We start from the raw sequence: 17142 nt of genomic DNA, 5'->3' as shown, positions 1-17142 counted from the left end.
TATTAATTCACATGGAATTTTAAAATTTATTTATGCCTACCCTGCAAAATGAAAGGGAACGTCATAAATTACACTTGTACTTATTTCACTATGTAGTGATTGAAATTTCGCCCCCTTAGGTATATGGGGGGGGGGGGAAGGTATACTCTCGCCTTTCTGATGCGCCCAATTTGAAAAGGGCGAATTTGTAAAACTTTGCTTTTGCACTTCTTTTTATATGCATAACTTAATTTTGACATAAAATTGATCTGATTTTATGAACTTATCGTATTCAACATTTCGATTCAATAGTCCTGCAATTTTACAGAATGCAAATGCTAGAATACAAAGTAAATAAATGATAATGTTACACTTTCAGTTCCTCCTCAATGGAAAAATGAACCCGCAGATGTAGAAACGATCAAAAGCCATTCGGTTGTAGTTAATTGCTCAGCAGAGGGGTTTCCTCGTCCAAGGCTCTCCTGGAGCATGGCAATAGGTAAGCAATGTTAACTCATTGAATTAGAGTGTTTTTGATAGACATTGAAATTATATTGTTCTATATTGCCTATTTTCCAATATAATCATGACAAAATTATTTTCCTTCTTCATTGATAGTTAATTTTAACTTTATAGTTTTTGGTATCTTAACGTGGAATAACAATGAACAAAAAGTTCTCAAAAATGTATTCTTTCCATCATTCTCTGCACTGAAATGTACCCTACTTCCAGTTTCACAATATCATATATGTCTGTCTTTCGCGATTATCTCATCAACACTAAACACAATGATCTACTTCGAGGTTGATCTTGGATGTTTCGATTTTTGAAATACTTCACCCATCTTATTACACTAGTAGAAAATAAGAATAAATCTATCGGTGACTCCGATTTTTATTCGTTCAGAACTTCAACCAAACTTCTAAAGGGACAGACACAAGATGAGTATTTTCGTCCAACAAAACCACGCGAAAGCATGCTGAATTATTCAATCATGATAGCTTCAATAAGCTTACCCAATGTATGATCATAGTGGATGAACAAAAAAGCTTATCCACGAATAGCATTTGCCTTCACTTGAAGAAGTTTGATACCTGTCTGAATGCATATGGTGGCTGTTTCTAACGGGCAAGAGTGCATTTTGGCTTCTTCATAGATTACTGTATTAAGTTCCGCAACATCAACTGATGGACATTTTTGTCCGTTTTAACCTTCTATGGTTCACCCCCATGAAAACGTATTAACTTTCATTTTGCAAAAACGGATGTAAATTGGTGCTCTCACCATATTTTTAATTATAAAAAACAACTAACAGAGCTATATAATCAATACAATGCATTTTTTAATTAGAAAAATTGGTTATTAAGGGCAAAATAGACTGCGTGTCTTTATTTTTACTATCATCTATAGACAGATAAGATCTTACTCAGCAAAGTTGAATAGTTGTTTCCTCAAATTTTGTTTCCGATTGCCTCAATTTGGTGGGATTTCATAAACTTCTGAGCATGTAAAATTCCAACAGCTCTCAAAAATGAAAAATGGCAACGAAGGGGAATCAACTCTTTCTAGTAAAAAACAAATTGTATTTATATACCCGTTATAAGCCGTATTTTGTACTGAAATGTCACCAAAAGATGTACTTTCTAAAATAACGAAACAATTGAGAAAATAAATCGGTATAATGGGGTTTTTTACCATCTATTTTTCATTTTTATCCACATATATACGTTACCACAGAGGGTAAAATTCATTAGAATGGGATACTCATACTTAATCGACAAATATGCAAGTATATACAAATACAAATACAACGCCACAACAGGCAAACTGCCCAACGAGGTGGCTGACTTAAGAACATCATGGATCCCCGAGCCCCTACCTACTACTGCTACACCACACATGCACCCCCCCCCGCGGAACCCCCCAACGAATCGGTACATGCGGGAATGTGCGTGTACGTGTAGTGCAACCTGACGTGAAGTTTGTTTCTGTGTAATGCTTGTTATGTGTAGTGCTGTCATCTGCCCCCAGTTTTACTAACTATGAGTGAAGTGTTATGGTTGAATGATTTATCGTTGTAAGACTGTTGCTCTCTGTGGCGAGACTTTTTAACGGGGAGATCGGCTCGCATTTGCGCCTTGAAGTTGGGAACCACAGAAAACCAACTTCAACCGACCACCACTGTGGGGTTCGAACCCGGATCCTCGCATCACGAGTCCGGCACTATAACCACTCGACCACCACAGCGGCACATATAACATACACACACATAACATATTACAAAATTACTTTTCCGATTGTTAATTTTCGCTGTAAAATACAATCATTATAATTTTGAAACACATTAGGTAATGTATATTTTGCTTTTGATGCCGTTATCCGTAAGGGACAGTTCCTGAAGCACTACTGAACGTAAGCGCCAAGTATAATATATGATAAAGCGTCACCAGGAGTAAAAAATTATTACTGCTCATGTGTAATCCATGCGATTTATGTGGGCACGTCCACATAAATTCAGAATATTCTCCCGCTGGATAGGGAATACGTAAGGCGTATGATGCTCCGAGCAATAAGAGTATGATACAGTATGCATTAAGCTCACTCAGCATCGAGCCGTCAAGGAAATGAAGGTTCGTTAAATGTTGAACAAAAGTCTCTCGCTCGGAAAAAAAGGTGGGGAGAGAGAGAGCATGTCGTATCTTGCTTGGTAAGGCTTCACCCTCGTCAGATATAATATGAAAGGAACCGCTCTTGCTGTCATACGCCTTGCCCGAAAACTCATTTTCCGTGGAAACCCTCTTACCGTGAAAGCAGAAAATGGGCGGATCGCATTTTCTCTCTTACCTGATAATCTATCAAGTTATGACATATAGAAGTTTTAGCTTCGAACCAACGAACTTGAGGATCGGACAAAAAATTCTATCTATATATCAAGTCACATCACGCCACATGATTTCCTTCAGTGGATGACGAAAAAATGAAGAGTTGGACATCTCTCTCTCTTACGATATTATTATTATATCAGATGCTCCCGGAAGGTGTAGGAAACACGAATGAGTAATTCTCAAAAACATTGCTAGTGTAATTTTCGTGTTTCAGCTAAATTCATGAGAGACACGTACCAGTGAAAGAAAATACTTTGATTACTGAAAGTGTAATATAATTTTGTATTGGGTGTCTTAGAAATATATGTATAGATTTTTAGGAGGCATAGGGATATGCTCAAACACAAATTACAATTATACATCAATATAGGACCGTAAATACCACCACCATCATCCGACTCGCCAGGGATATATAAAAATGCACGTGACTCCGTCCTACCATTTTATTCAGAATTCCTTTGGCAAAATATGTGAATTATAATGTTTTTGGCAAAAAGTACTATGCATTATCTTTGGTAAAAAGGGTGATTTAAAATGTGTTTGGCAAAAAGTGGGTTTCAGAATGCTTTTGGGAGAATGTGTAATGACAGAGTACTCTTTATTTATACCTGGTGTTTTCAATGCGTTCAATATAGTGCCATCATTGATATTTTTTGAATACCGAAGGACTGGACACCTCACTTCTCATCTCAGAGAGAGATTTAGAAGCGTTCCCAAAGGATAGGTGTCATCATTGGTAATTGAAATCAGTGCATTCCCTCAAATGTTGCATTTTCATTTCTCGTGCATTCTGCGTATCGGCCTATTAAGACAACAACAAACCTACCGGGAGATCCCACCCCCACTTTATCACGAAATCTGAAAAAAATATGCTCGCTCGGTAGTAATTTATTAAAATTTTAATTTAATTTTTTTCTATAACTCAGCCTTGTTTTTCAAGTAAAACAAAAATAAAGTCTACCAACATCAGTTCATCTTCTTGTGGAATCCCTACTGTCAACCCTCCAAATACAAAATGTCATCGAGGTATAACGAGATAAGTGCCTAAATTTAGATTACACTAGCTATTTCTCTTGTATAGTTCAATGAACTTTGAATGCGATTTTAAATACTTGTTTAATCCTAAATTTCTTAAAAGAATTATTCCACTTTTTCCCACGTACGACACTTTTTACATTGTTTTCAACGGTACATCCTCGAGAAGACTACGGAAGTTACTAGATAGCATTCCTTGTTGCCGAGCTTCCCTTTTGGAACAGGATCTCGTTTATCTGCATTCCCTGTACTTTGAAGGGGAAAAAAAATAACGAAGAAAATTGTTTTCCCTTTCTCCTGTACAAAGTACTTTAACATGGAAAGTCTTCAAGGAGGCGAAACAAAGGTGACCTCAGATAAAAGAGCGCGTATATACTCTTCAAAATATAAGATTTTTGTGATACCCCCCCTTAGAATGTTAAATTACGAAGAAGGAGCTCCTCCAAGGATGTTTAAAAGTGGAAAAATAATCCGAGGATGAGAGCGAAAGAGGGTGCAAGCTGGTTCAGCAGCAACTACAAAAAAAAAGTAAATAAATAAAAATAACACGGTTTAGGTAATATCTTTTGCAAAAGATGTACATAGAGAAAGAGCGAGGAGCCAAAACTCGTGAACAACTTCAGAGAAAGAAATTTATCCTTTTCCTCCTACTTGAAGAGCCGAGGAAAGTTAGGAAAAATGAAAATTTTCTCGAAATGAACTTTCGTCAAGATTTTAAAATTACGTTTTCCGTAAGATTTACGCCATAAATTCCTAAAATTCCGTGGTAAATAACAATATTCAAACCTGCAAGGGAGTAACACACGTGTTTAAATTTTTTTTCTATCTAACATTTTTCACCTGAGTTAGCCTTTCCATACAATTTATGAGACAGTATTGATTTGTGCTTGATGCATTTTTAACATGGATGAACGGACGAGAAACGCAAAATTTTGTGTTCGGAATGAAAAATTTACCCTCTTATTCTTTCCGAAGCAGAATTCCCCAATGCTGATAATAATTCAGAATTCGGTAAAGTTAACCCCATCTCTCTTTTATTTGTATAAGTTCACGGAAACTCTCTTTGCCTCCATTTGTTTTGTATTTTCCGAGTTATGAAAATGACAAAAATTAAAGATATTCTACATAAGTCATAAACGTGGACGTTATTGTAAGTTGGTAATGCAAAATTCTGAATGTTTCAGATGCGGATAACGTACTTTGTGGAAAACTTTAAGATTTAAATGTAACATGATACATTTGACGTTCGTTATACTGGACCCTTCGTTGCAAGGAAAACAGACGATGTAATATGAGGTCATTATATCGAACATTTGAAAAAAATAACTTTGTAACGGTATTCATATATTATATTTTGTTTTCATGTTTTGTTATAATGTAAGCAGTGACATTGACAATAAATACATCAGATAAAAACAAATAAATACCATTGTGATAATCACTTACACGAGCATGCATCTGAATACCGGATTCTTCAATGTCAAAAGTTAAGGTCAAACATGTCCTCTTGTCCTCTCCACACATACACACATATTTGGCTAACGAAGAACACGGATTTTGTGCATTTCTTTGCAAAAAAGGGGGGGGGGGCAAGACAGAATTGAGTTCGGATTGAATGGTCTTTGTAGGACGTATATTTTATGACATGGGATGGATATAAGAAAATATTCGGGACCTATCGTACCGGTGACCATAACGGAACAGTCCTATTAAAGCCCGGTCGTTATAATGGGCACATCGTCTCTGTATTACGTAACACTTCACAAGAATATGTATTGGATACTAATATATTTGTGTGTTATTTTTCCCGTATACCTACTAGTGACCTAAAAAATTATTTCTAAAACACACAGTTATACGAAGAAAGAGGGTTTTCGAATTTCCTTCTGTATCCAGATTCTTGCCATCGTGGTAAAAGAACGGAAATCATGGAATTAGCTGATCAAAAGATTATCAGTCACCGAAGTACAAACTTATTGAATTAGCAGATTATGTTGTTCTACCGCAATTAATCATTGAAGTTGAGTAAGTTCTGATCGTAATTTAGTGTGGCCAGTTTCTGGACTCTCATCGTGGGGGATTCATTTTCGAGTTCCGTTGGCGGCACAGTGGTGGTCAGCTGAATAAAAACCCTTATGGAAAAGGTATATATCTTGATAAAAAATATATTGCATGGTTTTCTGCTGTTTTCCAACTTTGAATCGCGAATGAGGGCTGGTCTCCAATTTAAAAAATTAATCTTCGCAGAAAGCAGGTACATGGTACTTACATGTATGTAAAAATGTCCTCTCCACTTGTTAATACCAGCTTCTTCGAAAAACTGGTTTTATTTTTGTAACAAGTGTTCTACCAACTAACCTATGGCCCCTGCTGTGTCTCACTATATTCCCCTAGGTGTATAGAGCTGGGGCCACGGTTGGTCCGGAGGTTATATTTTCGGAAATGATGATTACAAGGAAGATGACCACGCGGGAACTCGAACCCGGTCTCTCGTTTTCCGAATGAATGCTCAACCAATTTCTGCCGCCGTGCATGTACCGAGCCTTTCAACATATATATATATACGCTCCAAGGGAGACGTGTTCTATCTGTTTTTATGGCTTAGTTGGTAGAGCACTCATATGGCAAACGAGAGACGGGGTTCGAGTCCCCATGGGGAGCAGAGATCAATTTTCTCTCTTGTAATTATCATCTCTAAAAATATAACCAGTCGTTCGAGGAACCTTGTATGACACTTACATAACATGAAAATTCAATCATTTTCCATCTTCACTAAAAAATATGGAAGCTGGATGGCAGCACGAGTGGAATCACGAAAACAAGTACAGCGCTAACAAAATAAATACGTAGGGCAATGCATATGCATACACTCACACAACTCATTCCACCATGTACCAATTCACAGAGGAATATGTACCAGGTGCATGCATATGAAGTAAGAGTGTTGGCCAGTCAACGGCTGTTTGTGGTCAATAATCGAAGTTGTCAGGGGTTGAATTATTATAATACAAGCTTTAAATTATATCAAATATATACGGAGATATATATATATCTATAATTATGTGTTAATGGTAAAAATGCCATTGCAATTTTAGATAAAGTTTATTTTTTCCGCAATTTTCCACTTACTGGTTCATATTATACGTTTCATTACATAGGTCAAGTACCAGAGAGCTACAGACCCATCAGTAGTAATTCCCACATGCACGTATTTGAAAACGGTTCGCTGATGATAATGGATGCTGTAGAAGGTGACGCTGGTTATTATCTGTGTCGAGCATCCAATGGCATCGGTTCCGGGATAAGCAAAGTTATTAAACTCTCTGTACATGGTGAGTTTAAACCGAATCATGTCTGGAATTTCTGTAGTACAAGCATCAAATAACCGGAAGCCTCCAGTTAACCACACAATTACATTACGGGCGGGTGTGACTTGGCGAAACCATATTATAACAAGAAACTTTAAATTTCGTTATTTTCAGTTCCACATAAAGAAATTGTTACTGAATATCAGAATGCAACACATTGTACCGTAATATATATATATTGTAAATGCTTTTGCATAACTATACATAAGTGGTTTACGTTTATTTATAGATATTACTATATAAAGCACGAAATACACCAATGTGGTATCTGTCAAATTTATTTGAAAATTCACACGGTCAATGTCCGAAAATCGGGCTTTGGTCAGGCAATTTGCGAAGTGGCTGGTAATCTTTGGCCAAAGTCCGAAAAAAACTATGATTCTGGGTCAACGCCAAAGTGCCGTATTTCCTCGTGATAATTATGGCCACGTTAGCTATGACAACTCTAACGATCAAAAGTGATTGGATTATCGATGTCTCAAATAATATAATACTTATTTTTTTTGAATCTTTTATATAATTAATCATCATGCTTCCATCGTATGTCGTCGCGTTTTAATATTAATTCTCTTTTGTGTTATTTTTTTAAGTATTGTACTATCGGATCACTAATCAGAGTGGGTTTCGGGGGGGGGGGGGTCGTCACTTAACTACGAACGACGGTGCTTCGAGGGCATAGGGACACAGCTACCACTATAGTGATTATCTTTATATTGATTCACTCAACATACAAATCACATCGTGGTCACGATACAGTAATAATTTTTTTCCCAAATTTTACAGGAAAACTATGTCTATTATTATCATATAAATAGTTAACCTCTCTCGAATTTTCGCTTCTTTTCCTCTCGTCACAAGGAGTATCGTCCAATACAGATACACTATACAGGGTGTCTTGCAAGTACTAGAGTACTAGCACAACCTTTATCTCATCAACCGTCCGACGTAGCGGCACGATTCAAATTTTAAAAAAAATGTTCAACAGGTGTTGAAAACTATTTACAGTTTTGGGAGTGGAAATATAGTGTATCACAAAATGAAAACAATTCAAATTTTCAAAGGTATTCTTGTCCTCTTAACTTCCAATTAGAAAATTGTTGCCCCGTCGCTCCTCATGCCAAAAAAAAACATGTTTCCAAGTGCAATATTCACCGATATATTCGAATTCGAAAAACAGAGGAAATTTGGGAAAGAACAGCGTTAAATGCAGGTAAAGTTGTTTTTCCGCATTTAATTCTGTTCTTTCCTAAATCTACTCCGTGTTTTCGAATCCAAATATCTCTGTGAATATTACACTTATATATATATGAGGTGTTTTTTGTTGGCATCAGGAGAGACGGGGCAACAATTTTGTAATCGGTACTTATAGCACGGGGGACCGTATGAAAATTTTTTTTTTTTAAATTTTGCTACACACTGTATTTCCACTCTCAAAACTGGGACAGGGTAATTTTTGAACGCCTGTTGGGCATTTTTTAAACTGGAACCATACCTATACGACGGACTGTTGATGAGATAAAGGCCGTTCTAGCATTTACAGGACGCACTGTATATAGCAAAGTACCACACGTTGGAGGTGAAAAAAATGTATGTGGTTCCTACCGGACCGTTCTACATAAGAACATCGAACATTGGACAGGGATATCCATCTACTTTGTCAATTAGCCGGTCAAAGCGCGAATAATTTCTAAAAATCGGACTTTAGCCAAACCTCTTGACCTTTTCGCGAATTGGGCACACTTCGCGCTTTGGCAGTAACATATGCATGTATATTCATTATCAGTGAGTGAGAAGCATATTCCTAGTGGCCATTTTCCTACATATTTTTACGGGCGAAGCTGAAAAAAAAATTCATATTCTCAAAACATGGTACGAAACATCTTGCGGATGTACAAGTTTGTGTTACATCCTGCAAATAAATATGAAGCGCATAATTATGATCTATTATTAGCTCAATTGAATGCATAGTTATATAAAGTGATACTACACGTGAACTAAATGACATTACTTTACATAGAATTTTAGTGGTTTATTCTCTATTATTTGTTTATGAGTAAAATGTTATGAGCACGTGTGTATTTCATGCTTAAAAATTTTCTATTATGCTTTGCTCTGATGCAGTTGCTGCACATTTTGAAACGAAGTTCCATGCGGAAATAACAAGAAAAGGAGAAGATGCAAAACTACTTTGCAAAGCTTTTGGTGAAAGGCCTTTAGCCATAAAATGGACAAAAGATCGTCAACCCCTCGAAACAAAGTTGAACAACAGGTAACAGAAATGATTCACACATCGGCTAAAAGCAATAATGTGAGACACTTGATCTCGTACTCATGAATATGATGTGATTTTCCAACGTTGCGTACATGTTTAATTGGAATTTCAGGTATGAACTAGTTGATACCGTTTTCAACAACGGAAGCTTATCAGAGCTAGTCATGAAATCTGTTGCTAGAGGTGATTCTGCTCTGTACACTTGCACGGCTTCGAATGCTTATGGAAGTGACGAAACCAACATTCAGCTGATAATACAAGGTAGGGATGAAAATAAATTTAAAACAAAAATTCACATGAACCAGAATTTGTAGCAATTTTCCAAACAAAAGCGGGAGATTACAAAATAAATTACGCGGGGGTTATCAGTCATAACCATGACCAAACAAAATTGATCCAGTAAAGCCGGGACCAAAATCGGGACGCATGGTGCAATGGATCACAATCGATGTCAGAGATTTCAATGTTTTTTTCGCCAAAAATCCCCCTCCCCCCTCCTCCGAAGATCGATTCTGTGTACGCCCCTGATGCGATCGCCATTCGAAAATATACATAGTGAGTATACCATCAGAGTGACACTGCTGTGAACTTTTCTATGTATGTACGGAGATGTTCTAGATATTTGAGATAATCAGTCAATGTCAAGGTGGCTGCTTAAAACAACCATGATTACAGAATGAACACACACTATGTTTTCAGCTTGTGTGCGTTCAAGTTTTGATCATTAATGGAGTGGTATAGATTGCCGTTACTAATTGGTGCGAATTACGAAGTGTTGAACTCTCGTCTTATTCATCATGGTTTCCTCTAAATTCCAGATATGAGAATTAGTCAATGACAAGGTGGTTGCTTAAAACAACCATTTGTGTAATTTAAAGTAAGTCCTTTCAATTCAGCCACTGATGCGATGATTTAATTTTTGCGGGTATGTCTGATCTTGACTATAGAGCAAGGTGGGCTCACATCACGCGTGGTCAAGGGAAGAATAGTAAATGCACACACACACACATACACACGCGCGCGCGCACGCACACGCACGCACACACACATAATAAATAACGATGTCATTAAGAATATTCCCATATTTTCATAAAAGAAAGGGTGATGGCGTATATATATATATATATATAATCATCATTCAAACTCTCCTCCCCCATATTCACCAAAAGTCGGCAAATCCGGCAACCCTCTCCTTCTCTCGATGTTGACGTAATACTTGAGAGAGAGCGGCTACTTTCTGAATATTATCCCGAGCTCAACTTGCGAAGCAAAATTTATTGTCTCCACCGGGAATTGAACTCAGTACCTCTTGCAAACCGTGCAAGCACAATGACCATTATACCACAGAGACATCAACGTTCGTCCCTTAAAACACTCACAGTAGCGTAGCTTGCTCAATAGATATTGCAGCCTCTCCAATTCGGCATAATATACAACAAGCATCTTCATTTGGCTATCTAAACTATTGTAAGACTTGAAAATAAAATTAATCCATTTAATGTCACCGATAGAAACATTATCGGTTCTATGTCCTTCATTACTTGATAACTGAATAATTTCTATCGAACACACACGTTGAGTATAAATGCTCCTATTGAAACCCATTCAATCTCAATACCTCAATTATGGAATATCATTTCCATTACGGAAAGAAAAAATGTTGTTAAGGATCTTTTCAACCATTAGGGACAATATATATATCGAAAACTTCTCGAAAAGTTTCATCATTATGCGATTTTAATTTCGAACGATTGAAAAGAAAAGTTACCGAGGCTGTTAACGGAAATGTGCGATGATATCATGGGAAAAAAAGAGAATTCGAAGGAGAAATGGCAAAGTGTTTCTCCCATCAGATGTTTCGCTATAAATTGAACTTTTGTTTCTTTTTCCTTGTGTATGCGATTGAAACCTTTTCCCCCTCCTTTTCGTTTTTAAGGTAGTAACCTTTTGCTAAGGCTTCCTCTTCTTCTTCTTCTTTCCTCTCGCAGTTCGTTACGAAACAAAGGATCAATAAATGATCAATAGCAATAGAGAAAATAGCAGAGCAAAGATTGGTAACGGAGAAGAGCAAAAGCAAAAAAAAAAACCGACCTCGTCAACGTTTCGGGCCAATAATTTGATGAAATTCTCTTCCACCAGAGAGCAAAATTCTTTTTCCACCTTCATAACAATAAAAATGATATAGAAGGTCGACGAACTCGAACGCTATAATATACACTCCAGAGACGTATCATGTTAACGGGAACCTAATACTTTTTACGTGTAAACACGTTTTATGAAATCTCGTTATAGATTGATTAATTTCAGGAAAAACAAAGTGTTCATACGTAAGAAACACATAAAAATAAAAACCGATTACTGTATTTTAGAATTGCGTGTAGTCCGTGGATTATACAGGGTGCATAGCTAATAGCTGACACCACAATTTACTGGCGAACTTTTGATCCCAGAAGCAAACTTACGGTTAGGAAAAGTACCCAAATAACGTATTGACCTCAGATACGTCATTCAAAATGCAAGGGGTTTCTTATAGTATTCAAAATAAAATATAACTTTCTATACGGGCATCTTGTGTCAAAAACACAATTAAAAATATGTTACGCTGTTTCTTCTGAGGCCAACAAAAGAAATTACACATTTCTCAGTGCAATATTTGAAAAGATATTTGAATTCGAAAAATGGAGGGAAAATTGAAAACAGAATGAATGAGGGGGGAAAAGTATTTTCCATTTGTTGACCTAGTTGACCAGGCCAATGTCCGAAATTCGGGCTTTCGCCGGCCTCTGTATATAGATTATGTCGAGATTCCTATAAGTGTATCACTAAGGTATCGATACTCAGATTCCTTTAATCATTAGGGTTTCCATAACTAACCATAATTATTATAGAAGCTACTGCGCTAATGGTAAATAGTCATATTTATCACAAAAAAATATGCCTTCACGACGATGACCTCGGATCATAGGGATGGATATATAGGGGCCGATGAAAGTCCAAATTTCGGACATTGGCCGGGTGTCAATGTTCTGGCCATTTCGCACATGGCCAACTTCGGGCTTTGGCAGTAACATTTATATATGTTGTTTCTTCCCAATTAATTTACACCGTTTGAGTTCAAATATCTCAGCGAAGACTGAACTTCGAAATGAGGAATTCCTTTTCTGGGCCTTAGGAAAGACTGGGAAAAAACTTATTAATCGGGTTTTTTGATCCCAGTGTTTCCCCATATATAAAAAGGTTTTTTTTCCTCATTTTAATAACTATACAATCCCTTGCAATATGAATGGTGTATCTAACATCAACACGTTATTGGGATACTCTTTCCTAATTGGAAGTTCGCTTCTAGGATCAATACAGTTTGCCAGTAAATTACATTTTCGTGCGTGCTGTTACCCCCATGCACCCTGTATATCTTAAAACATGTGAATTTCCTATATTCGAATAAATGCCACTGCGTACTATTTGCACTTTTTTTCGGCGAGTGTGGGATTGGAATGGACATTTTGGAAAAAAAAATATCAAAAATGTTTTTAAAGGAATTAAAAAATGACGTATATATACACAAGTAAAAAAAATGCCATTTTTTTCACAACTTTTTATAATTTTTCTCTACAAAAACCTGCCCATCAAGCCATTTTTTTACCATAAGATTTATTATTGATGAATGGAATTGGCACATGCGGATTATACTACACTCGGTTCATACGATGATGTATTTTTTCTTTCGGCAGAAAAATTCTCATCTGGGTAAAACGAAGGCTATTCTTACTGATATGGATCCTTCATCAGCATTCAACTGCTTGAGGGGTTGGGGGACCCTTAATAAGTTTTTACAATCTAATTCACAGTCATTTGGATGGATATTTAGATGAATTAAGAAAATCACAATTATCCGTTGCTAATCACTGATTTTTATTTTTACATTGGTACTTCAGAGAAGCCTGATACACCTCAAGATCTGAGAATCATTAGAACAACAAGCAGAACTGCCCACTTGGTATGGTCACCTCCGTACAGTGGCAATAGCCGACTACTCAAGTACTTGCTGCAGTACGAAGAAGAGAGCAATGGTAATAGCACGAATTTTATAATACAGTGGGACTTCGTTTATACGTCAATCAGTTATATGGCATTATCATTTATAACGTTTGAATTCAGTCGCGCAATTGGTTCCCATACATTTTTATGTTATAATAATTCCTTTATTTGACCCAAACCTCAGTTTTTCGACTCGAACTAAAAACGCCATTTATATCCATTAATTGCGCGTAATTTTGGCAGGCAGTGAAAACCAGTGAAACAGTTCTTCCTGCATGTTGTCACCACAAAAGCCACAAATTTCAGGGTGATTACTGACATATAGGAAAATGGTCATTGAGCTGGCTGATGGTCGTTTAAAGTGGACACTAAAGTGATTTGTTTATTGCTTGTTTCTGAGAATATGCAGACGCGGTGTGCCTCAAAGAAGCAGGTTTTAACTCTTTGAAAGACAGTCATATGTCGATTCGGAATTTTCAATTCCAATTTTTTCAATGTTATCATCATAAGTGGGGAAATCCGTCATAAGCATTTGGTGTCCACAAGTATGCAAATAAGAGTCCTATGTGGTTCACACACAAAGTATTATATCAGTTCTTCAGACCATTTCCAGTTGAATTTTCTTTTACTGTAGTGCTGTGCATACTGGCTGTGTGAAATCCATCCCAGCATGATCTGCTAATTTTATTTTCATCATCTAACCATTCGTAATGTTGTGAAAACGGAAAGATAAACTGAAAATTTGGTAAGAATTTGACAACAATTTTGAATTAATGACGAAAGTTCATCTTGTAAAAGAATCGAGCATCCCTGTGTCAAATTTGAGAACGATTATAAAACAGAAATATATAATAAATAAAATTGAATACCAAGCTGGCGATGGTTGTATCTGCAGCCAAAAAAGTAAGAGTGCAAGATGGGAAATTTTCCTAAGCTAATGATTTGCTAATTCTCTGAGCGATCTTCTATTTCTCTGAGAGATTTTCCCAAATGCGATTTTAAAATTCTTTATTTTTGTGTGTTTTATCCTTAAGTGTAATTGAAATGACTTTTTAGAAACAGAATTGGAGATGCGATTAAACACATTTAATTGAATGATATTTTGTAAGTCTGGGCGTCATTTTCTCTTGAAGTTTCAGTTCTGTGATTTACGTATTTATACGATGTTTTGACCTGGGCGGTCCTGTTGAACGTCGTATAAACCAGGTTGCACTGAAGAATGAATACTTTAAGTACTTAATTAATAATACTTAAGTGGGGAGGGCAATATGCCATTTTTTTCAATAATGAATTCTCTCATTCTTAGCAATAACATTCTAGAATGAATCTGAATTCAATTTTATATAAGATCAATTTTATAACTGATATTTGAATTGTCACAGGTGAAAATGAGAAAAGAACCGCAGATGGAGGAAAAGAGAGAACCATAACGATTCCACCTTCAGAGGTATCGTGGACGGTCAACGGATTAATGCCGATGACTTCGTACAGTTTTCGTATCGCCGCAGTTAACGCATTAGGTGATAGTGAAGTATCTAGTCCAGTCAATGCAAAAACAGACGAAGAAGGTGAGTTATTTTCTAATCGCACAGTTTATCATGATTATCATTGAGCCTTATTTATTTTTTCATCATGTACCATAGAATTCGCAACTATAGATTGTTTCATTTCAGCTCCGGGTGGACCACCTCTATCTGTCAAACCGACACCATTATCATCAACAACAGTCAAAGTAACCTTCATGGTGAGCGAAACGCTTTTTATAAATTTGTAAAGCATCGCGGAATTGTAGCTCTTGATCCATTCCCAATATCTTCAATGATCGGTTTCAGTCTGTGGAAAATGTTCAAAATGAGATCTTAAACGATGTGATAAAACGTCTCCATCACAAATTTAAAAAAAAAAGTATTTTTATCTAACAATTTCGTAGTCCATCTGATATTGTCACTTTGGTCAGGTATTTTTCAACATACAAGAAAAGTAAGCGACAATATCCTGCAACATTACATCTCACACAACACTTCAATGCGACACTGAGATTGCGCTTACAAAATACTTAAGTCTCCGCGAACTTTTCTTGATACTCTCTTCTAGAACCATAATTCACTATGGTCATTGTAACTGGATCATGTATGGTAATTATTTAAAGAAGAAACTCTTTATTTATAATTTTTTAAATCTATAATAATTTTATTCAAACTACGTTAAAAATGCATATAATATTATATGAAGTTCAAAGAAATATCATCACAATTTTATAAAAAGTGTAGTTAATGTGATCGGTTGTTTCTCTTTCTCGCAAGATATAAAGTTGAGGGTACTTTACATATATGCATTATATATATATATATATATAATATGTTACATTATGTTTAATAATATAATACGAGAAACATGCGACAAGCACGATAAACATGAGCAAATACAATTATACACTGGCGGCTTTTGATTTATGAAAATACAGTTGTTGTCACAGATGTGGAAACTAATAACATGTACAAACTTATAATAATTATAAACATTGAAAAAAAAATTGAAGTTGTAACGGGTTGTTGCATATAATTATACATTCAAATAAATTCTTGAATGTATTTTAGAGAGTTAAGTGAATAAAACAGTTCTTTTATTCAATCACTTTTTAAAAATTGATAAACCATTTTTATACGTTAGAATACATACATTTACATACATTTTTAACTTCGGAATGAATTGTTTACACTTCGTTACAGTGTAAAACTATTATATATGAAGCCATTTTTTTACGTTAAGTTCCGTTACGCCCCTTTTTTGAAAATTCAGAGAAGATAGAAAACAAGGAAGACTAAAACCAAGGACTATGTAAGGACTTTCTGTACGCTCTGTTTAATACCAGCGTAAAATAAAAACAAATATTTGTCATCAAATTAAAATAATAAGTACCTGATGCATATCGCAATTGAAAGCGTCGTCTCATGATGCAGTAGTTCATAATTACTAAACATAATTTTTTCATCGTAACTATCGATTAACAGTATATATGCATATCATAACACGTGTAAAAATATATATATCGAACATTTTCAGTCCCAGATCCATGCACATTATCAAATTTCATTGATAAATCGTAATTAACAACACAATTTATGCAAAAATAAAAAAAAATTCATTTCATCACGCTATAAAAAAACAGTACAAAAAATGATTTCATATACTGTTATAATCGAATTCTGTACGTTCAACAAAATAAGAAATGAAAAGAAATGAAGCTTAATTAGAATTTTATAATTAACTTTTTCACTATAATTCCACTCCTTATGAAAAAAAAAATTATTCAAATTACGAAGAGTATAAATATGAAAAAAAAAAAAAACAAAGCTGACATAGATGAAGGGACATAAAATGATTTCCGGAAGAAAAAATTTATTCTAGAAATTAATATAAAAGAAAATATTCGGACTAGAAGAAAACTGATTAAAATAATGAATAAAAAAGAATTAAATATATTAAAATCGTAGAACAATAATGACAGGGAATGCCTTCCATTTTTTTGTCTTTACGTTTATTCTAATGGCTTTTCTATCTTGCA

At 35.5% G+C, this 17142-nt stretch overlaps 1 protein-coding gene across 1 annotated transcript in view; it reads left to right on the top strand.

Annotated features, from left to right (window-relative positions):
• Positions 1–17142, top strand: part of LOC149078992 (cell adhesion molecule Dscam1-like) — a 143877-nt gene that overhangs the window by 111765 nt on the left and 14970 nt on the right. The window contains exons 10-16 of the mRNA XM_089241238.1: positions 359–478; positions 7058–7231; positions 9389–9536; positions 9652–9800; positions 13475–13609; positions 14960–15145; positions 15251–15321. Coding sequence (XP_089097364.1) covers positions 359–478; positions 7058–7231; positions 9389–9536; positions 9652–9800; positions 13475–13609; positions 14960–15145; positions 15251–15321 — 983 coding nt within the window. The remainder of the gene's footprint in view (positions 1–358; positions 479–7057; positions 7232–9388; positions 9537–9651; positions 9801–13474; positions 13610–14959; positions 15146–15250; positions 15322–17142) is intronic.

The sequence above is a fragment of the Pholcus phalangioides genome, unplaced genomic scaffold, assembly GCF_987345545.1.
Source record: "Pholcus phalangioides strain wild (caught in Gottingen) unplaced genomic scaffold, Ppha-v1.0 ptg000013l_1, whole genome shotgun sequence".
Lineage (NCBI taxonomy): Eukaryota > Metazoa > Arthropoda > Arachnida > Araneae > Pholcidae > Pholcus > Pholcus phalangioides.
Note: the sequence above shows the minus strand (reverse complement) of the source record. Positions and strands in the feature narration are given on the sequence as shown.